Source organism: Antedon mediterranea, chromosome 7 (assembly GCF_964355755.1).
Source record: "Antedon mediterranea chromosome 7, ecAntMedi1.1, whole genome shotgun sequence".
Lineage (NCBI taxonomy): Eukaryota > Metazoa > Echinodermata > Crinoidea > Comatulida > Antedonidae > Antedon > Antedon mediterranea.
The window spans coordinates 29,585,640-29,612,846 of record NC_092676.1 but is presented as its reverse complement, the minus strand read 5'-3'; the positions used below and the strand labels follow the sequence as shown (position 1 = coordinate 29,612,846).

Below are 27,207 nucleotides of genomic sequence, written 5' to 3'. Positions count from 1 at the left end.
TGTCAGACACAGGTATAAGAATTCATGTAAATAAACCTACTATATTTCATTACTTGAGTATATAACCAACCATCCCTACCCACTTCTTCTTTTTCCGGCTCCTATCCACTATCTGACAAAAGAGTTTGTTCACTTCCACAGCGTCATTTCGCCATCTTCTATCTACCAGAACCAAAAGACAATTCTCTTCATGCCATCATTGACTCTGTTCTTGATGGCAACATGACCAAGAACAACCAGCAGTCTCTGTCACAAGAGCTCCATGACTGCATCGTCAACGGTTCTTGCGAACTCCTCACCAGTATTCAGAATGTTCTCAGACCATCGCCTATGCCAGGGAGATATCATTACATCTTTACCCTGAGAGACATTACAAAGGCATTCCAGGTATGGATCTCTTCTCTTTTTATAAAGCATGAAAAATGCACAAAAAAACTCCTAATGCAAATAATTTAACCAATCACAGGTGACAGTTTAGATCTGTCTCCCTTGTAATTGGTCAAATTACTTGTGTTGTACGTACGCCATTGCACTCTCATTTTAATGAGAATACCTACAAGTACAAATCACACCCATTGAAACAATAAATCATGTTACTGGAATGTAATATTGTTTGTAGGGACTTATGAGGCTGTCGGAAGAATCCCGTGAGGAACCAAGTATGGTCATATCGTTGTGGAAATATGAGGTTACCAGAATAGTTGCCGATCGTATTTGTCGTACCGCAGACTTCAAATGGTTAGAAACAAACATGGAGAATATAATGAAGAAGGTAGCTTCTTGTTTTAGCTTTCTTCTACATAACTTTTTTCAAACATAATTTGCAGATCAACAAATACATTGTCATTTGTTATTGGACATCTACTCCTTTACCATCATTCTACATGCAAGGAAATAAGCTTAAATGAAATACCAGGGCACAATATGCCCATGTTTAATCAACATTTTATTTGTTTTTAGCATTTTCCAATGACACAAGAAGAAGAATTTGAACTCTACGACCATTTTGTGACATTTCCCATCGAATCAAGAACATATCAACGACCTGTGACCTCTATGTCACAGAAAACAGTACGGGTAAGAAGAATTTGATTAATATGTACTCAGAGAGCGCAAACATCTGCCGCATATACTCTATCAATAAATTAATATGACCTAGGAATATGACAATTGAATGACATCTTAAAATATTATTGATAACTAACAGATATAGACAGAAAAAAACAAACACACACACGCATGAAAACATAACCTACGAGGTAATGATGTATTACTAGATATAAATTATATTTCTAGTGTTTTCTTTAACGTTTTTAAATATGTGTATTTCAATTTTGTACTTGGCCAGGTTCTGCTTCAACCAGTGACAAACTTAGTCGAGGTTCATCGTTGTCTTCTATCTCACCTTACACGCTACAATGAAGAGTTTGGAAATGTTCAACTTAACATCATGTTATCAGATCATGTGATACATCATGTGATCAGAATGCATCGTATTCTTAGTTTTCATCACGGGTAAGTACCAGTTTTGATGAACTGTCAATGTATGTCACTCATTCTTTGCAACTATTCAAGCTCTTCTTCATATTTTTCCTCATCACCACAAACACTGAATATTTGTAACATATTGCAACAAGACTTCTCCAATCAAGGTGATTATTGGCCAAAGTGTGCACTTATTTATTTTTCTTTTCCTATCATTCTCTATAATTTTATCCAAGTGGTTTTCCTATAGATGTATTTTTGATTAATTTATTCTAATTTCCGTAGTGGAAGCATGCTTTTGATTGGTGCTATAGGGAGTCACCTGACCAGCCTAGTCAACATGGCGTTACACGTAGCCGACATGCCACTGCATCCCATTGACACCTCAAAGAATAACAGTTTCTTTGACGGACTACGATCAGCGGTTAGACTGTCTGGTACAGAGGGAAAAATGCTCACATTAATGTTCACTGTAAGTAAATCAAAGTCATGTGGTCTTGTTCTCGTTTCTGATTCTGTCATCTGTTTCTGTCATCTCTTTTTGTCGCCTGTTTCTGTCATCTGATTCTGTCATCTCTTTCTTTCATCTCTTTCTGTCAACAGTTTCTGTCATCTCTTTCTGTCATCTTTTTCTGTTATCTTTTTCTGTCTTCTGTTTCTGTCATCTGTTTCTGTCATCTGATTCTGTTATCTGTTTCTGTCATCTCTTTCTGTCAACGGTTTCTGTCATCTGATTCTTTTATCTCTTTCTGTCAACGGTTTCTGTCATCTGTTTCTGTCATCTGTTTCTGTCAACTGTTTATGTCATCTGTTTCTGTCATCTGATTCTGTCGTCTCTTTCTGTCTTCTCTTTCTGTCTTCTCTTTCTGTCATCTCTTTCTGTCATCTCTTTGGCCATCTCTTTCTGTCATCTGATTCTGTCATCTGTTTCTGTCATCTGTTTCTGTCATCTGTTTCTGTCATCTGTTTCTGTCGTCTCTTTCTGTCGTCTCTTTCTGTCATCTCTTTGGCCATCTCTTTCTGTCATCTGTTTCAAATTCTGTGTCAGCATTCCTTTAATTCTCTTCTGTCTCTTCTTGCAGGGTCAAGACCTCAAAGAGGACGTATATCTGGATGCCATTAACAGTCTTCTGGTATGTGGAGAGTACCCACCACTCTTTTCAAATGATGAACTGGATGGGCTTCTACTGGTAGGTATCAATTACTAACACTCTATTCAATAACATCAATAATTATTTAATCTGTTTTTTTTTGTGGTATTGATAGATTGATTGACAAATTTTCAGGTCAACTGGTTAACTAATTATTTATGAGTTATGAATTTGCTGTTTATATTTATACAATTGTGTTGTGTACTTTTATATCAGTTGTAATCAGTGTGTTTTATATATTCTAACATTTACATATCAATTTAATATCAAGTTGTTATACTCTTTATTTTAGTCTTTTCTTCCAAGTAAAAATCAATGTATTGTTACTAACCCATTTGTTATTTAAAATGTATATTATGAACATATCAATAGGTTGAATTGTTTGTTGGGGAATTAGAAGTAAGTCTATATGAATGAAGCATTACACTTTGAAGACTTTACCCAAGCACACACACTTTAATTATACCAGTGTGTCAGTAGCTGCTTGCTAGATCCCTCTGTCAAGTTAATGTCCATACCTAGAAATGTAGAATGTGTCTAGATATGTCTAGCTCTGACTTAGAAAGAGGAAGACCTGAATAGTATCTTATGCATGTTCCTAAATGTGTATTTAAATAATATACTTTTCAAATTAATCGTTAATTGTTTTTACATATAACAAAGTTTGTAGTGATTGTTTAATATCCTTAGACCAATTTACACAAACAAGCGGTAACAGTAAGCGGAAAACCGCGTAGCTTGTCCCATGTAGAATCTGTATCTATCCTGAGCAGAGACCGCCCGTCCTCTCCGCATTGTGTGTAAATGGTCATAAGGAATAACATAGATTCTATATTTTTATTACTGTCACCGATCATTTGTGTAAATTTGCCTTAAGAATAATGTGTTCTCATACTAATAATGTCACTATTATATTTTATTTGCAGTATTTCCAAAAAAGTAAAGATGAAATTACGTCGGTAATGACATATTTGGATCACATTAATCACTATCATCTTTATCGGACGACACGCTTATAGCTTTTATTACTTCTGCTTACAAATACTATGAAAAATTTAACAGGGTCATTACAAATATTTTGAATTAACATTCCCAGTCTTGTGGTACTAACATTTGACATAAGTTTATTTATATTAACCTAGTTACTAATATTACATAAATATTCAGATCATAGTATATTCAATGTCACTGGATATTATTGCTTCGTTCTTCTTCTTTCTTTCCATTCATCATACACAATCATAAACATACATAAATAATATTAGTACAAAAACAAAACAAAAAGAATTGTTCGTACTTATTTATTGCTATAAAGTTTACTTAGTCTCATACTCAAGTGCCCCTATTGGTATACATAATTATAATCAATTGCTTCAGTCAGATATTCCAAAGCTCTCATTTTCTCATTTTAAATCTACAGTTCTCACTTACCATGCAGATAGCATTTTACTTTAGTTAATAATAGTTGAGAGGTAAATGTTTGAGATAAATCAAGGTTTGGTATGCTTAGTGGGAATCATCTGTAAAGCTCTGTCTACACTATCAAACTTTATGTGACAAAAAAAAAATGTGATGTGCCAAATGACATGATGATGTCATATCACTTCTATATTTAAGCATATCAATTATCATTAACATATTTGGGAACATCACACTTTTTTTGTCAAACTAGTTAGATAGTGTAGACAGAGCTTTAGTAAAGAATAATATATTACTACTGTGAAAGTCCATTTATTCATAATCTGCTTAATATTACCGTTTACACTATTGAAAATATGACTTACAAACTATAACATCATTTCAGGCTCTAGGACCTGCGATGAAGCGTAATTTCCCACGTATGGTCATTGACCCTATGAAGTTCTTTGTGTCAAGGGTCAAGTGTAATTTGCATATTATTCTATGTTTGCCACCGACACACAGGCTTCTGAAGATTGCATCAAGGTAGAGTATTATTCCTTTGTTTTGATAGTACTCAACATGTTTGAGAATTATTGAGGTGTCTTCTCCTGACACTTCTGGCCCTCATTCTTCTCCTCACATCTCAGACCCTCAACAGTATCAAAAGTATCTGTTTATGCAACTAAAAAAAATAACCATGTATACTTACCTGATGAAACCTAAAAATGCAATTATCTTAAAATAATATCATCTTATGATAAAATGCAATGATCCATGCAAAATGTGTTTTCTTCAGTCAATATCCTGGATTATTAAAAGGCATGCAGGTGAACTGGATGTGTGACTGGCTACATGATGCTCTGACTGGAGAAGCTACTTATTATGTTCAGAAGTATTCACTCTGTAAGGATAGCCCACCTGAAATGAGGTACTGTAATATTCAATATTGAAACAACCATTTTATCATTGATGGTGTATCAACAAATTAATCCCTCTTGGTTAAAATTTTCTCTCATATTTTTATATTTCCTTTTCTAACAAGTTTTTCATTAATTTAATTATTTTAATTTATGTACAGCGCATTGAGAGCTTGTTTATATGCGCTATATAAGAATGAATTATTATATCCTGTAGAAATAATATTGTGTCCTGTATGGCAAAGATCCACAGTCATGTCCTGCATAACTGCAATCAGATTCCCTGGGCAGGGGAGACTAGTGACAAGACAACGTTGACCCAGGTCAAGATACAAGGCAAGAAAGAGACAATTAAAGTCACTAATGTAGAAGTTGATAATCTACCATATACTAAGAGTATCATGAGACAAAGGATTGAGGTAGCTATGACTATGTACCTAATTGATATTCAAAACCCCCCTATGGCATAATGGAACAATCTGACAGTCACCAACAATACTTTGCAATATATTAGCACCACTGTTAAGAGAATAACTTCTAATGGCCAAACAAATAGTCCCCTTATTAGTTTTATTCCTTGTATAGCGGTTACGGTTACTTGGCCATAAACTTTTCACTTGTTCATTTTACAGAAACATGTCTTTAATAGAGGTGTTCCAAAGGGCGTGTATATGTTTAGTCACTGATAATTAGCTTGTCTGTTTTTTCCCCCCTCACAATTTTTTTACTGTTAAACTATTATTTTGTAAGCCAATTTTTTATATTATTTTGTTAAAGTAATCTTGGATCTCTATCACACAAACCTCCTGGTTTCCTGAGACCCCATTTCATCATTTCATCATTTTCTTCAATCCTTGTACATACTATTATTTATAATTTCTCTTCAGCTGAAGCATCGACTTGATAATGAACCAGGCAAACATGAACTATTCATTGGTCCTCGTACATTCCGCCGGTTTATGGATTGTTTTAAATACCTATACACAACCAAAAGCAAAGAAAATACAACCAAAGTTAACCAACTTAAGTAAGTACTTAGATTCAAATTTTAAATAAATTTTTTTAATTTTAAATATATTTATTTATGTTATGTTGTTCGATTTATATAGCGCTTATACAATCAAAAGGTTGTCCAAAAGCGCTGAGAGAAAAATATTATAAGGAAAAAAGGTTTTTAAGAGTGTTTTGAAAACTCTGATAGAGGATGCATTTTTAATAGGATCAGGAAGATTGTTCCTCAGTTTAAGGTGGCAGATGGATTAGTGTTCGACCTAAGAGATCTTTTGCAAACCGAAGATCTACGTATAATTAAATTGGAAAGTTGTCATAAAGAGATTTATATGTAATTAAAATTAGTTTAAAAATAGTTTGTGTTATTAATGGGAAGCCAGTGAAGTGATTTAAATTATGATTTTTTTTAGGAAAACTTTATCCTGCCTTTCAAAGACCAGAGAAGATGCACGTGCAAAGAAGGCAGAAATAGCAAGACTTCAAAAGTTGTTTGAAGAAGCCAGTGAAAAGACAGCAATGTTGCTAAAGCAACTTAGCAGTAAAGCTACTGTCTTGGAAAAGACCAAAGCCTTGTACCAGCAGTCTCAGGGAAGTTTGAATGCCTTCCTGCAGATGACGGAAGTGGAGAGTGATGAAGAAGAACAGGACGAGCTACTTATGGATGGTAAGACATGTTGGGAGCGCCAGATTAAGACGACCTATGACCTACACAATGATGAATATATTAAGCTACACTATCAAACTCTTTGTGACAAAAAAATGTGCCCATATATAGACAATATCACTACCATATTTGGTCATATCACTACCATATTTACGCACATCACACTTTTTTAGTCAAACTAGTTTGATAGTGTAGACAGAGTTTGTGTAGACAGAGTTTTGTTCTACAGTTTAAAGATGGAATACCAACACTTAGTTCTTTGCCTAATTGTCAAAGTATCCTTCAGTCTTGTTTAAATAAATTGTTTTTGAAATTGTAGATGATAGAGATGAATATGACAAAGAATTTGATCGTCTGCGTGAAGAAAACCTGAAATGCCGCCAGGTTGCAATCGGAGAAGAACTACTGAAAGCAACGAAAGAGTTGGAAGAATGCCGAGCAAGTTTACAAAAAGCTCGTGAACAGGTTAGAATGAAATATACTTAATTTGATTTTTTTTAAAGAGTTTTTCGAGATGTAAAAGAATAAACTATAAGAAAAAAGCTATAAAGCGCAACTTTCTTAAATTATTTAGCATCACAATTTAAACACAAGTTGCTTAAATAACAATGACAGTAATTCAAAATTATATTTTGAGATGAAATAGAAAAAGCTTTTAGAACAAAAGGGATAAGTAACAACTTTCTTAGTTTAAACCCACGACACTTGAATATCAACAGCAGTATCAATATAATATTCTTTTATTTTTAGGTTATCTTTTGGAAGGATAGAGTTGATCGAGCATGCATTGAGCGAGTGCGCTCTTTTCAAAACCCAACTCCAATCGTGCTCCAAGTTCTGGAGATGATCATGGCACTACTTGGAAAGTCTAAGCCTGTACAACCAGAGAAGTCTGAAAGGTTGACCTACCCAAGCGATGAGAACTCATCCATGTTGTCTGGCAGAACAAGCTCAATCGGCATGAAAAGTCCTAGTAAAATCTGGAAGAGTTCCAGTATGTATTTTAAGTTTGTCTTACTGTACTTTATCTTACTGTACTTTCCTTATTTTATCCCATTTTTGGTTGTCTGTAGTTAAAAGGAGAACTTTTATTGAGGTAGACTAAATTATCTTTTTAGTTTACAGGCTCTAAATAGTAAGATAAGACTTGTGTCTTTGTAAAGTCATTTCAATTCAATTCAACTTATTAATAATACTCAGAGGCCCAGATAAACTCATTTTGTGGCCATGCACATACAAAAATGTGAACTCTGTTCCTGTGAACTCTCATTTTGGAGCTTCAAAAGGCTGGAAAACAAAGCGGTGAAAATGTTTTCTTTCCATCATCTTCCTTGGTTATCTTAGGATATTTTTATGGGTTTTTCTTTGTGTGTAAAGTGCTTAGGCGCTATAAAGACTACCATTATTATTATTATTAAATACAAAGACACATTGACATATATGACACAATATTTGTTTTACTTTTTAAATAGAATCAAAAGATAACATATCAGAGAAGAACAAGTGGAAACAACTTCAAGTGACGATGAATGACTCCAATAAGTTTGTTGAACACCTTCACACCATTAGCTGGGAGAATGGTCTTGACAAATCAATCCTCGCCAATGTGGAGTATTTCCTACCAAAGACTAAAGATGGAGAAGGGGTCACTGGGGAAGGGTCCTTACTCGATGTACCAGGTAGGCATAAGCTAATACATTTACAGTCTGCAGTTCTGATGAACTCTGTATAAACAATTAAATTGTTATCACAAATAAATACTTGTCAATATGAGACGTTTAAAGAAAGAAATACATTTTTCGAAAACTCATCAGTCCTAAAAGGCTGTACCTTTATAAGGCAGAAGATGTGAAATTATATTTGAAAAAAGATTAATATTTCTATGCACCTAAATACTAACCACAAAACAGTACTCATAAATGTATCCATGATCTAACTGACACTATATATTTTATCTTTCTGATGTTCGTCCAAATTGATATTTTTCCCACCTCTAACAGGAGGACCAAAATTGCCAGCATCATCTCGTAAGTCGCCCTCTGGAGGTGAAGGCATCACAATTGCTACGACTCGTTACAGTTCGGAAGATGCTGGTACACTTGTGGCATACACCTGTGCCATCGTAGAGTACTCCCATCTGTGTGGTCCTCTACAAGAAGCTCTCGAGAAACTTAAGGAACTTGAGAGAGAGAAAATGGAAAATGAAAAACTTCAAGTTGAGAAAGAAGAGAGGGTAAGAAGATTCAATTTTTCTTACATTTTTTTCCTGTCTGTGATTAGAAATGATTTATTTGATAGAGGTTTTTTGTTTAATGATTATAATGATTTCGTTTATGTTAAAGAATTATTATGCTGATGATAGAAAATTATGGTTTGAATTGCTTTAAGAGACCTCCGTAGTATTTATATGGTTTGAGAGACCTCCGTAGTATTTATATGGTTTGAGAGACCTCCGTAGTATTTATATGGTTTGAGAGACCTCCGTAGTATTTATATTGTAGTATAAATATTATTGTTGTTTACAATTCTTGATTTAAAAGGAGGATACTATTTTACAGCTAACCTTTTATTTGATTTATGTCTCATAATCTATGGTTTATTTTTCTACAACCAGCTATTCATACAGTCCCACCTTTGGGACACTCCTATTAAGGGCAATATATGTTTTAATACTACAACCAGTCTCTATTTAAGGGACACACCTATAAGGAAAAGATGTTTGACCTTTGGAACTGTATAATTATTTGTCTGTGCTAAACATCTTAATTACAAATAGAAAAATCTTGTTTTTTTTTTATTCTGACAAATTATAATAATATTGTGTTGCTTTTAACCTATTCAATCTTCAGCTTTTCTGGTTCTCTAGAATCTTGAAACGAATGGTGGTAAGCATTGCATGTGATAGCAACATGTCGCATGTTAATGTAGTAGACAAGTGTTTAGGATTTTAAATAATTTGTGTAGAATAGGAAGGGAAAACAAATAAAAGAAAACCCGTATTTGTTAATATTTTTTAAATAACTCTATAAAACTATTTGTTGTATGTGAATGTTTAACACTATAGTGTAATAATGAGTTGCTTGTGTTTAAGTCATACATTTTCTGTATAACTCTTTAGTGTGTACTGTAGATTATGTGAGCTACAACAATAATAAAAGTGTAGTATACAAGTAGTAGCCTTTATGTATGTGCAATTGTTTTTATTTGTTTTAGTTTTGTAGCTTGTAGCATGTAAATAGAAAGTAAGTAATATAATGTGAAATGTAAAACAAGCAGAGAACAACTATAGTCAGTTTAAGAAGCATTATAGAATTCAACAATATTTGAAAGTTACAGTACATACAGAACATAGATATTTTAAATTTGATGTACCATAAATCTATATAATACAATAAATTTATTGAAATTTAATTTGTATTTATAAATCGTTTCTAGGAAGCAAGAGAAGCGGAGGAGAACCAGAGTGAGTCATCAGGAGAACCAGAGAAGCAATACACAGAAGCAGACATCCCTGCCATCCAAGATGAACTGGACCTGCTTCAGAAGTCATTTGATGATGCCGTAAGAGAGAAGCATTCATTGGAGATTGAGCTTGTCGCTAGCAACGAGAGGTTAAGAGCGGCCGTTGACATGATTTACAGGTAAATCTCATTGTCAACACTTTCACAGTCCAATACAATTTTTGTTTATATCTATATCTGTTTTGTTATCAATTCTTTACTCTATTTATGTAAATTTGTTTGTTTTATCTTTATACTGGGTAACCTCTTCAGTCAAAGACTGATCTCCCAGAGGGCCCAGTTGGTGATCAGTGGCTGTGATGTACTAATACACCGGGGTAACCCCCTACTCGTCTCGAAAGATGTACTAGGTTCTTTAAAATGCACACGAGCAAGTTGTGTACACTGGACCTACGGTTTAGAGTCCTTATCCGAGAAGACTCGTTCTACCACCAGAACCATGGAGTGAGTGAGCCTCGAACCCTTGCCGATGTTATGGCTACGTGATTACGGTTCCACTGTCTTAACCGCTCGGCCACTCACTCACTGAAAATAAAATAACATCAATTTAGACTATGAATATAATAGTAATTATTTTGAAGCAAGAGTTTTGTAAGTAAAAGATAAATTTAATACCAGACTTAAGCTCTGTCTAAACTATCAAAGTAGACAAAAAAAAAATGTGATGTGCCCAAATATGGTAGTAATATGCTTAAATAAAGTAGTGATATGACATTATCATGTCCATATATGGACACATCACATTTTTTTGTCACATAAAGTTTGATAGTGTAGACAGAGCTTTACAAGTACACCCAATGACTTTTCATTTTTTATCAGTTTGAAGGAAGCAGAAAAAAGATGGAAAGATTACGTGGATGAAAATTCAGTGAATGAGTTGCTACTAGGCACTTGTCTGGCAGCCTCTGCATTCCTGACATACTGTGGCGGGATGCAGATTGACTCACGTAAACGTCTTGCGTCATTCTTTATGCAAGTTTGCTCCAGACACAGTCTACCTGTACCACGAAGGCAACTGTTCAAACATATTCAGATGATAGACTTCTTATTTTCAAAGGTAACTGATGATACGGCGGATACTTACTTGGATAAAATAATAACTGCCATGTTTATTAAATTAATTTAACCTGATAACCCCTCTAAAATAATGAAATAAACCAGTAGTAGTAACTAACTGATATTGTTTTTTTTTGTATGTTTAGGTGGATATTGAATCGTTCCGCTTGCTCAATCTGCCGATGACCCCAGTGTCATGTGATAATGCCTGTTTCATTACGCAAGAATTAAGTTCAACAGCATGGCCATTGCTGTGTGATCCAACAAGTCGTGTCTTGGACTGGCTTAAAGCATTTAAAGGTGGTAAACTTATGAAAGTAAAATATCATGTAAGTTGGATTGTATCTCAATTATATATCTGTATACAATTCATTCAACCAGTAATAAATAAAGAATTCTATACAGATATTTAACATAAAACCAGATGAAGACATTTTTCGAATATCTCAATTATGTTCAATGCTGCTAGTAGTTTAGTGTTGCTGGTTGGTTTGTTTATATCTTGTGTTTTGTCTTTGTTTTTTAACTTTGTAACTGTTTGATTTTCTGTATACTGGGTCCTCTGGTAGAACAGTTTTTGACTGGAGATGTCCCTCATTATAAAGAAGAAATAAATAAAATAAATTACTTGTCATTCTCATTGTCTAGCTGTATCAGCGCTTAATATATATATCCTCTTCTTCATTTTCCTTTCTGTGTTTCAGGAGTTGAGGTCTCAATTGGAGACATGCCTGACAGAAGGGTCATCTCTGGTGATCACAGATTGCAATGTTATAGCACTGACAGACGATTTTCGTTTTTATCAAGTATTACGTAAAAGGATGACGTTTATGACCAGTAAAATGCCATTCAAAATGATGGTAAGACGTTTACTACATTATAAACATTCAGTAATATAGAACGTTTGATTTACAATTACCTAGGACTCTACGCATATTGTGTCATTGGTCATTGCCTCCTGAACCTAGAATCGGCTAAGTGTAAAGCTCTGTCTACACTATCAAACTTTAGGTGACAAAAATGTGCCCATTATGTACATGATGATGTCAAATCAATACCATATTTGGGCATAACACTACCATATTTGGGTACTAACTTTTTTTGTCAAACTAGTGTGGTGTTATGAAACACATCCCAATGACCCAGTAAATCTTAGGTCTTCGTAAATCGAAGCCTTCCTATTAATTGTCTCGGAAACCTCATTTGACTAAACAACTAGTTTATTAATTGTTATATTAATGTACAAACTATCCATTGATCATATACCATTCTCATGTCTTCTATCAGGTAGCTGACCATGAAGTAGAGTGCAATCCTAGCTTCCGTCTTTACCTCCACACCACAAACCAACCACACACGATTCCTAACTGCCTGGCGGCGTATACCAGTGTGCAGTACTTCTATCAAACAGCTGAGGATTGTGAGGAAGAGTTACTGGATAGGTTCATGCAGTTGGAGAAGGCTAGGCTTGAAGAAGACAGAGTAACTTATGCTAAGGTACTGAAAATATACATGATCTGTATTCTACCTTAAGCTATGTCTACACTATCAAACTAAATGTGACAAAACAATGTGATGTGCCCATTATGAACATGATGATGTCATATTACTACCATATTTGGGCACATCACACCTTTTTTGTCAAACTAGTTTGATAGTCAGTGTAGATAGAGCTTTAACTAAGCATATTAGTAAGATTGAATTTCTAAAAAGAAAAAGAGAAATAAGATTTAGTGTTACTTGTGCAAAAACTAAACAGGGTTACTGTACACCATGTGCTCCCAAAGTTGGAGTGATTTGAGAATCTCTGAACATTTCAGTTGTTAAGTCTTCAGTAGTGAGGGTTGTGACTCGAAAAGAGTTTCTTCAGAAAAACGGTTGTAGCATCATAAACACCAATATTCACTTATCATGAACTAAAACTATTCAATTATATGTTATCTAGGAAAAGATTGGCAACATGCAGCAACTGGAGGAGTTGGAGAGACAGATGTTAGAATGTCTTGCAGGTGATAAGAGGCTATTGAATGATTTACAAACGACAAAGAAACTTGCTGATATGAAAAAACATTACGATGAGACTTTAGAAAGGTGATACAAATTCTTGTTCTGCAGATTCTTTTCAAAAATGTCTTCCTTAAAATCTGATTGAATATTAAATAAATAAAGGTAAATAAATAAATTAGAGGTAAAAAAACATCTCAGTAGTGACTTTTTAAATAATAGTGACTATTCAAATATTTGAAACTTTTCTTACAGCCAAGGAAGAGTGATAACATCTGAACGATCGATTCGTAATGCTAAAGAGAGTTACCGATCAATCGCAAAGCGTGGAGCGGTGTGCTTCAATGTTGCCAGAGGTCTCACTGAAATTAACCCAATTTACCAATCTTCCTGGCAACAGTTTCTACAGGTTTATGACGCTTCAATCAAACACTCAGAAAGGTAAAAAGACGATTTAAATTGACAGACAGACCCTTTACTAGGGTAATAATAGTGTATTGATTTTTGTTTGTTTATTTACACTAAACAATCTATTATGCATGTTTATTTTAGCTTAAAAATCTTTCTAATTTTGCTAAATCTATCTGTTTTTCTATCTGTTTTTTCACATCTGTTAACAGAAAATGTTTAACAGCAAATAAATTTATAGAAATCATATCGTTCTGCTTCTTACAATACCAAATACACAGTGCACCACTTTTAGTTTTCCAGCACAATAAATGAACACTGCTAAGTATGCAACGTCTTTCAATAATACTTTTACTTCTGTAACTACTTGCACTGAGTGTACCTTTGTCTTGCACTCATCTTTAGGTTTCTTGCATGTAAAAAGCCACGTAAAAAGTCTGTTTCACTCAAGACTATACACCGGTATGTGTCTGCTGTGGTCATTGCATTTCCATCACAAATGATGAATACCAGCCATTATTAGTGTTAGTATTCCATTAGAATGAATCCACAGCACAAACTCTCATAACACTTTGTCATTGTGAAAGAGCATTGTGTGGAAGCATGCGCTTGATACGAAGAGACCCTTAGGAGAGATGAAGTGTCCACTGCGCTTTAAAAAGACAGTTATAAAGCGTATGAATACCTATGCATTACCCATTGTTGGGTTGTCAGGTCATGATTGAGCGTTCATTTCTATCTTTGTTTTTTTCTCCCCATTTTTTTACTTCTTTTAACAGTTTTTTCATCCATTTATCATCTAAACATACTATTTTGTTGTGGTCACTAAGCAAGTCCATTCAATCGTAATGCCAGATTTTCATTATAGAGACTCACTACATCTAGTGTACTATGTCACTCATAGTCAGACAGTCTTATAGTATTTGTGATATTGTTTTTGAATTGTTTTTTAGAGCTGCAGTGAAGGCAGTGGTAGAGAGACTGACATACTCAGCATGCATGACATTATCAAGATCATTACTGGAGAAAGATCGTAACATTCACTTGGTACTGCTGGCAATGGAGGTAGGCATCAAACAAATAATTCCTCATCTTCATCATCGTAATTTCCAACAAAGAGGGATTAAATATAAACTAAATATTTGTTTTGTAGGTAGAGGATTCAGTTGGGAACTTGGGCCATGGTGAGCGTGAGTTCATCATCTCTCCTCAGTTTGGTGCTGCTGTGATGTCATCCATCGGTAAAGTGGTTGCCCCTGACCACAAGATTGCACTTTCTAAGAAGCCTTTTGATTGGATGTCTGATAATCAGTTTCAAAACCTACAGGTATTTATTAATAGTCCATTTAAATAAGCAACATAAACAACTTATTTCAGCTGTCAGGTTTGTTTTATTAGGGGATTTTTATCATTTCATTTATTTCGTCAGAAAAGAACAAAAACAAAACAAAACAGTCTGATGCCTTTTGTTTTATTGAATAAAAGTGGTTTAAACAAAACCTTTCATAAATTCAAACTAAAGAGATAGTTGTGTTTGCATTATTATATTTATTATCTTGCAGTTGATGGCGATGCATTTTGAATGGTTCCAAGACATGTTTGACCGAATGTCCAAAGACGGACGTGAAACTCAGTGGCGTACACTTGGTGAGCATGAAACGCCGGAGTCTTACTCCCTACCGGAGAAAATGGACGATGTGTACAATCCAATGCAGAGGTTTATGATACTGCGAGCGTTCAGACCTGATCGTATTATGCAAGCTGCTACTATCTTTGTTAGTACTGTTCTAGGGAAAAGGTGAGTGTGTCTGAAGTACTTGCGGTACTTATAGTTTAGTGATTTAAAACAATCAGGAATAAACACAAAAAAAAGATCTAATAAAGATCAAATGTTGAATCATGACTTCCCCCTCAATTTAATATGTTATGACAATTTATAAAATAATTATGGAATACTTAAAAAAATGAAAATGATTTATAATATTGTTAGTCAGAGTTGGCATTGGTGGTCTATGATGTAGTAACTGGAGTAGAATCATTGTTACATGATCCTAAAAGCTGCAATTTACGATACTGTAGGAGGTTTTGATATTAGTCAACATTATCTTTTGTCTCTCCTGCTAGTGCTCCACTTTCACTAAAATAAAAGAAATAAAATAAATGAATTCTTTCTAGATATGTAACCGAGTCACTATTAGACTTGGCTAGTGTGTTACGCCAGAGTTCACCCACTACGCCCATTCTATTGATGTACACTTCAGAGGCACAGCTCGCTACCAGACTGTTTACTGAATTTGCCAACAAGAAACAAACTAAAACCGCAACAGTATTCCTGAGTGGAGCCTCTCAGAATGAAGGTAGACAAGTGAGGAAGGTTCTGGTCAAAGCTATGCAAGAGGTCAGTATCAGGTCAAAGGTTAATAGGTGATACATCAGCTTCTTTGAATGTATGGAAACTAGCCCCAAATAAGAAACATTTATTCTACAATTATAGAGGAAATGAATATATTAGTATTATTGCCAATGATGACTACTTAAAACTGAACCCATACCATTTTCTAGGGAAGCTGGGTGCTGCTTCAAAATGGTCAAAATGCTGAAGGACTTCTCACAGGTTTAGAGAGCTTCTTAAAAGAGAATGACACCTCCCAGGATGAGGGCACTTTTCGACTGTGGATCTCGGCTGAAATGACGCAAAACATATCTGTACGACTGTTGCAGTATGCATTTAGAGTTGTTGTGGATTCTCCTCAGGTAAGTATTGTAACACAGAAATGTACTAAAACCAGTAGTATGATATCTGGGAGGTTGTTGAGAAAAAGGTTGAAATGATACTGGTTATATACAGACTTTTTATGTTTGTCTATTGTTTAAATTCACTTCTCAGTAAGGAACTTAAAATGGACATATCATAATTTGCTATGAAACCTGTTATTTATTTTTGTTTAGATTATGCGAGAGAATTTAGTTCGAGGAATTTCATTGATTGATTCCGATTTGTTGAAGACAAGCTCGCGGAGTGAATGGCCACCATTACTTCACAACTTGATAATGCTGCATGGTGCACTTCGATTGAGAGGGCGCTTTGGCCGAGCTGGATGGAACTTACCACAGGACATGGACTTCAAGTTTAACGAAATTGATGTGAGTCAAGTTCCTAAACCAAATGGACACAAAACATTTTTAAAACATGATGATAATGATGACATAAGGCATACAAAATTACATTTATTTTTACAGAAAAAATAAGCAAATGTATATTATATATATCTAGGCGGTTTAGATTTATTTATATTACGTAACATCTTATAACATTTTCAAATCAATCAAATCAAATCTTTATTTGTTCCATATATAAAATTTTTACATGGAAAAATTGTTTTCCTGGGCAGAAAATATGGTAAAACATTCACAATTACATCATGTATAGAATGAAATTACAATTAAAAAACATTCATTAATTAATTTAATTGTACTCATAGGAAGCCTTGGCGATATCTAAAGTTGTATTCAAGGACACGCCACATCCAGAGGGTGACGGCTTAAAGGGCGTGTCTTGGATTGGTTTGCGTTACATGTTGACGGAGATCGTGTATGGTAGTAGTATTTTGGACGAGTTTGACCAGACAAACCTTGCCGGAATGGTCGATTATTGGATTGGACCAAATGCTGTGAAAAAGGAATTTGAAGCTACCAGATGTAAGTAATTAATATGGTAGAGTAGACTTAAGTGTTAGTACTGCATTGGCTGTAAGTACAGGATTCGACCCAACGATCTTGAGATTGGTGAAGAAGCATGGCAACCATTGTAGTTTCCAGCCATTGGCATGAAATTACCCTTAGTGGAGAAGAATGTTGTTGGTGTAACATCTAACTCCACTGTTGAGTGCCATGAGTGTTAATGCGGATACAGCTCTATATTATACAAATAATGAGTGTAATGGTACAAATAATGGCATGAGGTGAATGATGAAAGGTTATATTTCAACAAGGCGAGGTGTTATATAAAAATACATATCTCTTTATTGTCAAATAATAATAATTACATTGCTCAACTTATTTGACAAAACTACCAAATAAAAAGCTTTCGCTTGCCTGGATTTGGCCTTGTAAATGAAATATAAAGCAATTATTCAACATCATTATCATTTTTCATCATTATTTTTCTAATAATTGTTTTCATAGTGAAATATAAGATTCCATCAGCCTTCTTCAATACTGTTGTAAGATCTTATTCTATGATCCAATCATGTGAGGCCATTCCTAACCACATGCTGGATGTCCCAGAAACTACTGGGGTGCATTCATCTACTGAGGTATGTACAATGACACTTTTTTAAGCATACATACACTCATATAAAAGCTCTGACATGATGATGTCATATCACTACCATATTTAAGTATATTACTGCCATATTTGGGCACATCACACTTTCTTTGATCAAACTACAGTAGTTTGATAGCTTACATAATACTACATCAAAATATGTATTTGTTATTTAAATATATAATACACTCATCTAAAGCTCTGTCTATATATGGACATGATGATATCATAGCTCTACCATATTTAAGCATATCACTACCATATTTGGGCACTTTTTCTTTCAAACTAGTTTGATAGCTTTACATAATACTACATCAAAATATGTATAAATTTGTTATTTTAAATATATAATTAAACATGTGTTTTTTAATCACTAAAATCACTGTTTTAAATTGTCATTGCATTCCATATCCATATTTTCTTCTTTTTTTGCAATAAGTAAAACATATTTAAAACACATTTAATGGAATGAAAGCATATATTTTTTTTAAATATTTTTTGTGAATCTTTATTTCTGCTGCTATGTTAGGATGATGGTCATTTAATGGTAAGATGGAGACATTAATTAAACATGAATTAATACCATTTTGAATGGAATGCATTAGTAATTAATCTACTAAATAATGTTTTATTGATGTGGAATTAATTTGGTTGTACTATGTGTTGTATTATTCTTATTTTTTCATTTATGTTTTTTTTTATTTGTTATTTCTTTAATATTGTTGATAATGTTTGTACTTCGACTTTGTTTCAAAACTTCTAACATTCTGTTTTGTTTTTTTATAAATGTCTTTTAATTCTTTGCTGAACAATAAAAACATTAACACAATTACTGTTTTTAATCAAATAACAATAATAAATTTGCTGAATTAAACAAACTTCAATTTTTTTAGTGTTTTTACTTTAGTTTGCATGTTTATTTTTGTATGTATATTTATGTTGTTAAAGCTCTGTTCACACTATCAAACTAGTTTGTATATTTATGTTGTTAAAGCTCTGTTCACACTATCAAACTAGTTTGTATATTTATGTTGTTAAAGCTCTCTTCACACTATCAAACTAGTTTGTATATTTATGTTGTTAAAGCTCTGTTCACACTATCAAACTAGTTTGTATATTTATGTTGTTAAAGCTCTGTTCACACTATCAAACTAGTTTGTATATTTATGTTGTTAAAGCTCTGTTCACACTATCAACTAGTTTGACAAAAAAATGTGATATGCCCATATATGGACATGATGATGTCATATCACCATCTTTGTGCATGTCACTACCATATTTGGGCACATCACACTTTTTTGTCAAACAAGTTTGATAGTGTAAACAGAGCTTTACTTGTATGTTGTTTTACATCATTTAATACAGACTACCCTTGGAGATGATCAGTATGTATTTACACGTCTCAACATAATCTTGGACAACGTACCGTCAACAAAAACACTCGCTCATGTGTTTGAACGGCCTTCAACCCCTACAACAGGTACTTTATTTTTGGAGATATTTTTAATTCATTTCACTTTATTTTAGACTTCAAATTCATAGAAACATTACATGTACAGTATTAACAAAAGCTAGTATACAAACTAAACATAAGTTAATTTAACTAAAAAACAAAAGCTTGATATGTGTCTTGCCATCAATAGCAGTAGCAATAGCTTTTTCAGTACTTAATACCTTTGTTTCTGTTTACACTACCATATAGTTGACAAAAAAGTGTGATGTACCCAAATATGGTAGTGATATGACATCATGTCCATATATGGGCACATCACATTTTTTTTCTCACATAAAATTTGATAGTGTAGACAAAACTTAAATATTTTGACAGTGATATAAGTGTGATTGTGTGATTAATACTAAACATCCTTTTCACGTCTGTCTTTCTGTCCATTCAATTGTTATTCTTCAATATTCGTTTTTACAGAACCTGCCGTTTCTAGCGTTACTGGGCAGGCTATGACATCATCGATAGCTGGTATGGGTATGTATGCAAGTGCGAGTGCCGCAGCAGTTAGATCACGTAAAGATGTTGAGATCTGGGAAGTATGCCATACTGCTCTGCAAAAATTACCCCGAGGATGGAACAGAGTAAGTACATTTTAGCCGTTCTTATAACTATACTAAAGTGTTTACATTTGTTACCCACTAAAGCATGTACTTGCTTACAATACATCTTTCTTTAAGCATCTGTTATGTTGTATTTTAGGATTACATTGCTGAGAGAGTTCGTAAAATCGGTGGTGATACTCCATTTAATCGCTTCATCCTTCGTGAAGTTGATTTGATGATTACTTTGTTAGCTGAGATGAGGTCAACATTACAGGTACGCCATTGCTATCTTGTGAATGGTATCTTTAATATGATTTCAAAATGTCTTTCCATTTATATTCTACTGAAGTTACTGCAGAAACTGCATGTTCTTTACTCTTTAAACATTGTAACAAACTAGGATAATTGTTATTGCAGTAAAGCAATGTAGTTACTGCAGTAACTGCAGTGAGCAGAATAATATTGACATCATCCGTTTGAATTTGTATTCATCATTTTATTAAACACTATTTAATATTTATTTAGAAACTGAAGAATTTGACAGAAAATCCAACTGAGATGTTTGGGGATCTGTTCTCTGATAAACTGATAGATATTGCAGACGACATGTTCCATCATCGGATACCACTAATTTGGAGAAACCTGGCAGGTGATTCAGCGCCCCCTGCAACCTGGCAACTAGGCCATTGGTTGGCAGATCTAGGTCAGCGATGTCTGCACCTTGAAAAGATCATTATACAGGTCAGTAGACAAACTATTTCATAAGAACTTTTATAATTAATTAAATATTAATTAATATATGGAGCTCTTGCTGTAAGCCTATTTATTGCTTTAAATAATGTACTTTTTTTTAACCGAATAACATTATTAGTAACATAATACATTATTAGTAACATAATACATTATTAGTAACATAATACATTATTAGTAACATAATACATTATTAGTAACATAATACATTATTTTTGTATATCAATTTAAGAAAGTTTCCATGCATAAAGTAATAGCATACTTTCTGCTCTGTTTTATTATTCAACAGGGAAGAGAAAAGTTTCCGGCGTTCTGGCTCGGTGCATTCTTTCAGCCTAAAAGTCTACTGGCGTTACTGAAGCAGGATGCAATGAGAGCACATGGACAGCATGCTGCACAAATGGAACCATTCATCTTCCAGACAGAGATCACAGCCAGAGACAAAGATCATGTAAGTAGCAGGAGGTGAATTCAAGGGATTTCTGAAAGGTTAAACTTAATTAACACCCCCACCTATTTCAAAATCCTGGGTCCGTCATTGAGGTGATACCTTGTAATCATGTATGATGTGCTGGAGAATTGAGCAGTGTAAATGATTCCTCTGCTTTTTTTTTTTTGGTTATCTTAGGATATTTTATGGATCATTTTTTGTGTGTAAAGCGCTTGTAAACATTTTATTAGACGCTAGACTACCATTATTATTTCTATCTTTATTTACTGAACACAACTACGTATCATCACTTATTTTAAGTTATTATATATTGCCAATTTGTGTATTGTACTGATTATTGTTTTATGAATATATGATGAAATTATTTTGTTTAGGTGCGTGATCCACCTCAAGAAGGGATGTTTGTGTACGGCATTTACATCTGGGGATGTACATGGGAGAAGACGACAGCGGAACTCCAAGACATCGCTCCAAGACATGGTCCTACACCTCTTCCAATCATACACATTGTATGTATCCCAGCAAGTGAAAAGCCAGCAGCTTCAGAATTAGTTCGTTACGAAACCTTCTCCTGTCCTGTTTATCCGACACGTGTAAGCCCTCGTGAGCCGGTGTTCCTTATGGACGTTCGGCATGATAACATACCGCCCTCTAGATGGGCACTCCGAGGCCTAGCTGCTACGATCCGTCCGTTTTAATTGTTCAATTTCTACATTTTTAAATGTTTGAACCGATAAAATTCTATATTAGATTAGTTTATTTAAAGTATATTATATATTTTGTTCTGTCAAAGAATTTTCAAGTGGATTTCCATTGTTTATTTTTTATGATGCTATAGATAAAGTGTTCCATCCCTTCCATTTTAGTTAAGATTGTAAATTTTAAATAATGTTTTTTTTTAATAAATAAACATTGATTTTGAATATTGATAATAACTTAAATAACCAAATTGTGTGAAAGCAAGTGCAAATAAACAAACACCTTAATTTGAAATATTAAAAATTAATTTTGAAATAAAACAGTTTCAATGTCTTTTGTTTATTTTTCCAAACAAATATTTGTTGTCAATACCTGTTCTACTCTAAATGCATTCATTTAAAAATGTGTTTGAAGTGGTCTTTGATTGGAGGGAAAGTTAAAAGGAAGATAATTAGTTCTGTCTTCCCAACCCGTGGAAAAAGAGTGAGGGAAATTGGAGGGAGCATCTAATTGTTCGTACAAAAGTTGGGGACTCCTTGTAAAAGATAGCTGAACTAATTCCTAAATAACTAACTAAACCTAACCCTCTAAATAATCTATTCTCTGAGGCCCCGTTTCTGCTGCCAAAAATATACCGTATATATACGGTATATTTTATATACGGTATATTTTTTGGCAGCAGAAATGGGTCTCATAAAAAATATACCGTATATATATGCGGTATATATACCGTATAAATATCCCCATCGTTTGTGGATATTATACGGTATATTCCAAAATATACCGTATATTTCGTACCCCATTTCTGCTGCACTCAAAATATACCGTAAATGTGACCCGACTCGTGACACGAGGTCAAAAACTAACAGAGCGCGACGCGTTTGTTTTGGTTTTTCTGCTGCATTGAAAGTTGAAACACACGTGTAAAAGCAAGCAACAGATCAAAATGTCACTGTGGACCGAACAAATCACTATTTTTGCAATTCAATTGTGGGGGGAAGCGAAGGTTGGGGGGGGAGACTGCATGGCAACAGAAGAGATACCGAGATTTTAATTACAATAAATCGAATGTTCTTACAACGTGATGTAAAATCATGGTAAAATACTGTATAATAGAAAATGGAAATTAAAACGGCAATATAGGATAATATAGCATAATATAAACTCAATTTGAATAACAGAGTTTATTTATAGTGACATTTCTAGATTGTGCTTGTATGTGCGGTGTAAATTCGTTGCCACTTCTGCTCATTAGATTTAAAATAGAAAGCAATGCTGTCATGTAACCTCACTACACGAGACTCTAGGTCAATCCATACTTCCGTCTCACGAAATGCATTTTGGGTAATGAAAGCCAACTTTTTTACAACCCACCCACGAAGTATGTGCAGCGGAAACGGTGCACGAATTTCATATACGGTATATTTATACGGTATATTTTGGGTTGGCAGCAGAAACGGGCCCTTACTATAAAGTAAAAAGAAGTTGATCATGGGATTCAAAAAGCGTTTGCATTAGCGAATTGTACTTAGATAAATGAATAGGAGCTACTTACGTCACACATAATTGGATATGACTAATGAATATTCATGTTTATTCATGTTTCATGAGGAGTCCCCTCCCCCCCCCCCCAACTTCTTATGTACGAAAAGAAATATCGCTGTAGGGGACTGACTGTACAGCGGTCTTTAATTGGTGTAGTTTTTAACTAGAGGGGTCGTTAATTGGAGGGAGACGTGTACTTGCGTTGCGCTTACGTTCTGCGTGGTTGCGTCCTAGTCGGAATCAAGTACGTTCCTATTAATTTAGACTTCTACGCATGCTTGCCGCTACAAGAATAAAGCGCATCAAAAAGTTATGACGAAAATCTCTCCTCATTTGCATATCACACTTGGCAGATGTCTGTCCCTGTTTATTTTTCTACACAAATGCCATGTTTTTTACAAAAATTACTCTAAATTAAATCAACATTTTTGAAATATATTTGCATGTATATTACTATTCCAATATGGTCGAAATTCAGCGACTTTTTGAAAAAAAAATCTATTTAATAGACTTTAACGTTAAAAAGTTTTCTCTCTAGTACCCGGGTTCAACGGCTCAACGAGATAAACGTCGTGCAGCAGCAGACTAAGTGTCAACTTAAAGGTATGTGGTTCAATTCTTTCACTAACCGGGTAGTTAAGTTCTTCTTTCAGCAAAAATAAAAAACGCGAAACGCTCTCTCAAAATAAAACGCAAAAAAAAAACGGTCCACGCGAAAAAAAATCCACACACAAAAACAAAACAAAATTATATACAGTATAAAGATTTTCTTTTTTTTAACTGAGTGGTTCTATGACGTCATAAGATTATCATATTGAATAAACCTAAACTATCGAATTATAGAATTAATTATTCAGTAACATGTACAGGGCACATTATCAAAAAAAAACTCTGTACTATATATGTATATATATACTGCATTATATATTGCGTTACCAACGTCTTATAGTGTTAATAGTAGGACTATATATAGTTCAGGAATTTTTTCAAAAATGGCCAAAATATCGGCTTTTTAAAATTCAGTTATTATGCGATAATATTGCTATATATGCGATAATATTGCTATATATGCGATAATATTGCTATATATGCGTATATATATTATAACATCATTTTATAGAGTGTTTGTAACCAGTTTTGTCGAAAAAGAAAAGGTTCGAAATTTGGTCATTTTTGGAAAAAATACATACATACGAACGTACATCTAGGGGAAGCAAATAGGTATTGATACATTTGGGTGGGTGGCCTAGGAAAAAAAATCGATTGCTAATGTATACTACAGTAGCCTACCACAGTTAGTGTACTATATTATTATTAACATTATTATCCTCTATGATGATGATGTGTAGGTAACCACATCATGTTACATCCAGGCACCAAAATGCGTAGAAATTTATGGTGGTGACCTCTAATAAAAAGTAAATTAGCACGGCGCTGAAACAATGTGTTTTAATCAAAAGTGAAAGTACTTTTTTACGCTTTTTTAACATTTCTTTTTCCTTATGGTAGGATAATTTTCTTTTCTCCATATTTATAGGGGGCGTGCGCAGAGTCAAATAATGGGTTCTGCGCATGTCAATTGTGCTATAGTAACCAGTTATGTCAAAAAATAAAATGGTCGCAAATTATTTTTACACATAAATGGTTACTATAGCATAATAAACATGCGCAGAGTCAAATAATGTGTTCTGCGCATGTCAATTATGCTATAGTAACCAGTTATATCGAAAAATAAAAAGGTCGAAATTTGGCCATTTTTGGAAAAAATCCCTGTACTATAGTACAGGGAAATTTTCAAAAAATGACAAATTTTCGACCCTTTTATTTTTAGACATAAATGGTTACTATAGCATAATAAACATGCGCAGAGTTGAATAATGGGTTCTGCGCATGACAATTATGCGATAGTAACCAGTTATATCGAAAAATAAAAAGGTCGAAAATTTGCCATTTTTGGAAAAAATCTCTGTACTATAGTACAGGGAAATTTTCGAAAAATGACCAATTTTCGACCCTTTTATATTTAGACATAAATGGTTACTATAGCATAATAAACATGCGCAGAGTTGAATAATGGGTTCTGCGCATGTCAATATGCTATAGTAACCAGTTATGTCAAAAAATAAAATGGTCGAAAATTATTTTTAGACATAAATGGTTATTATAGCATAATAAACATGCGCAGAGTCGAATAATGGATTCTGCGCATGTCAATTATGCTATAGTAACCAGTTATATCGAAAAATAAAAAGGTCAAAAATTTGCCATTTTTGGAAAAAATCCCTGTACTATAGTACAGGAAAATTTTCGAAAAATCACCAATTTTCGACCCTTTTATTTTTAGACATAAATGGTTACTATAGCATAATAAACATGCGCAGAGTCGAATAATGGGTTATGCGCATGTCAATTATGCTATAGTAACCAGTTATGTCAAAAAAAAAAAGGTCAAAAATTATTTTTAGACATAAATGGTTACTATAGCATAATAAACATGCGCAGAGTCGAATAATGGGTTCTGCGCATGTCAATTATGCTATAGTAACCAGTTATATCGAAAAATAAAAAGGTCAAAAATTTGCCATTTTTGTAAAAAATATCCCTGAACTATAGTACAGGGAAATGGCCGTTTCGACCCTTTTATTTTTTGACATAAATGGTTACTATAGCATAATAAACATACGCAGAGTCGAATAATGGGTTCTGCGCATGTCAATTGTGCTATAGTAATCAGTTTTATCGCATGTCAATTATGCTATAGTAACCAGTTATGTCAAAAAATAAAATGGTCGAAAATTATTTTTAGACATAAATGGTTACTATAGCATAATAAACATGCGCTGAGTCGAATAATGGGTTCTGCGCATGTCAATTATGCTATAGTAACCAGTTATATCGAAAAATAAAATGGTCGAAAATTGGTAATTTTTCGAAAATTTCCCTGTACTATAGTACAGGGATTTTTTCCCTTTATTTTTAGACATAAATGGTTACTATAGCATAATAAACATGCGCTGAGTCGAATAATGGGTTCTGCGCATGTCAATTATGCTATAGTAACCAGTTATATCGAAAAATAAAATGGTCGAAAATTGGTAATTTTTCGAAAATTTCCCTGTACTATAGTACAGGGATTTTTTCCCTTTATTTTTAGACATAAATGGTTACTATAGCATAATAAACATACGCAGAGTCAAAAAATGGGTTCTGCGCATGTAAATTATGCTATAGTAACCAGTTATGTCAAAAAATTAAATGGTCGAAAATTATTTTTAGCCATAAATGGTTACTATAGCATAATAAACATGCACAGAGTCGAATAATGGGTTCTGCGCATGTCAATTATGAAATTTTGCTATTTTTGGAAAAATTCCCTGGGATTTTTTCAAAACTGGCCAAAATATCGACTTTTTAAAATTCAGTTATGCGATAATATTCTATATATGCGTATATATTGCGTTACCATCATCTTATCATCTTATAGTGTTTGGAACCAGTTTTGTCGAAAAAGAAAAGGGTCGAAATTTGGTCATTTTTGCAATAAATCCCTGGGTTTTTTTCAAAAATGGCAAAATATCGACTTTTTAAATTCAGTGATAACATTTCTATATACCATCGTCTTATAGAGTGTTTGTAAGTATAGTACAGGGATTTTTTTTTAAATTCAGTTATGCGATAATATTGCTATATGCGTATATATTGTGTTACCATAATCTTATAGAATATTAGTTAACATATTTTTGAACTTAAAAAAAAACAAGAAGCAGA

At 33.6% G+C, this 27,207-nt stretch overlaps 1 protein-coding gene across 4 annotated transcripts in view; it reads left to right on the top strand.

The window, feature by feature from the left end:
* The window catches only part of LOC140054060 (uncharacterized), a 58,135-nt gene extending 35,936 nt beyond the window's left edge, over window positions 1-22,199 (top strand). For 3 of the 4 annotated variants that reach the window (XM_072098887.1, XM_072098885.1, XM_072098883.1), the window contains 37 exons: window positions 142-387; window positions 620-772; window positions 961-1,077; window positions 1,349-1,515; window positions 1,771-1,957; window positions 2,568-2,675; window positions 4,441-4,580; window positions 4,834-4,965; window positions 5,172-5,373; window positions 5,842-5,981; window positions 6,376-6,629; window positions 6,949-7,094; window positions 7,380-7,623; window positions 8,102-8,308; window positions 8,630-8,862; window positions 10,065-10,270; window positions 10,970-11,207; window positions 11,353-11,535; window positions 11,911-12,066; window positions 12,494-12,703; window positions 13,152-13,297; window positions 13,466-13,651; window positions 14,572-14,683; window positions 14,772-14,945; window positions 15,181-15,416; window positions 15,794-16,016; window positions 16,181-16,372; window positions 16,568-16,762; window positions 17,101-17,317; window positions 17,804-17,934; window positions 18,475-18,492; window positions 19,311-19,425; window positions 19,870-20,033; window positions 20,152-20,268; window positions 20,520-20,735; window positions 21,034-21,195; window positions 21,570-22,199. In XM_072098887.1, the coding sequence (XP_071954988.1) occupies window positions 142-387; window positions 620-772; window positions 961-1,077; window positions 1,349-1,515; window positions 1,771-1,957; window positions 2,568-2,675; window positions 4,441-4,580; window positions 4,834-4,965; window positions 5,172-5,373; window positions 5,842-5,981; window positions 6,376-6,629; window positions 6,949-7,094; window positions 7,380-7,623; window positions 8,102-8,308; window positions 8,630-8,862; window positions 10,065-10,270; window positions 10,970-11,207; window positions 11,353-11,535; window positions 11,911-12,066; window positions 12,494-12,703; window positions 13,152-13,297; window positions 13,466-13,651; window positions 14,572-14,683; window positions 14,772-14,945; window positions 15,181-15,416; window positions 15,794-16,016; window positions 16,181-16,372; window positions 16,568-16,762; window positions 17,101-17,317; window positions 17,804-17,934; window positions 18,475-18,492; window positions 19,311-19,425; window positions 19,870-20,033; window positions 20,152-20,268; window positions 20,520-20,735; window positions 21,034-21,195; window positions 21,570-21,893 (6,597 nt within the window). In that variant the 3' untranslated portion in view covers window positions 21,894-22,199. The remainder of the gene's footprint in view (window positions 1-141; window positions 388-619; window positions 773-960; window positions 1,078-1,348; window positions 1,516-1,770; window positions 1,958-2,567; window positions 2,676-4,440; window positions 4,581-4,833; window positions 4,966-5,171; window positions 5,374-5,841; window positions 5,982-6,375; window positions 6,630-6,948; window positions 7,095-7,379; window positions 7,624-8,101; window positions 8,309-8,629; window positions 8,863-10,064; window positions 10,271-10,969; window positions 11,208-11,352; window positions 11,536-11,910; window positions 12,067-12,493; window positions 12,704-13,151; window positions 13,298-13,465; window positions 13,652-14,571; window positions 14,684-14,771; window positions 14,946-15,180; window positions 15,417-15,793; window positions 16,017-16,180; window positions 16,373-16,567; window positions 16,763-17,100; window positions 17,318-17,803; window positions 17,935-18,474; window positions 18,493-19,310; window positions 19,426-19,869; window positions 20,034-20,151; window positions 20,269-20,519; window positions 20,736-21,033; window positions 21,196-21,569) is intronic. The other variant, XM_072098884.1, reaches the window with a different exon arrangement.
* The last annotated feature ends 5,008 nt before the right edge of the window (window positions 22,200-27,207 follow it).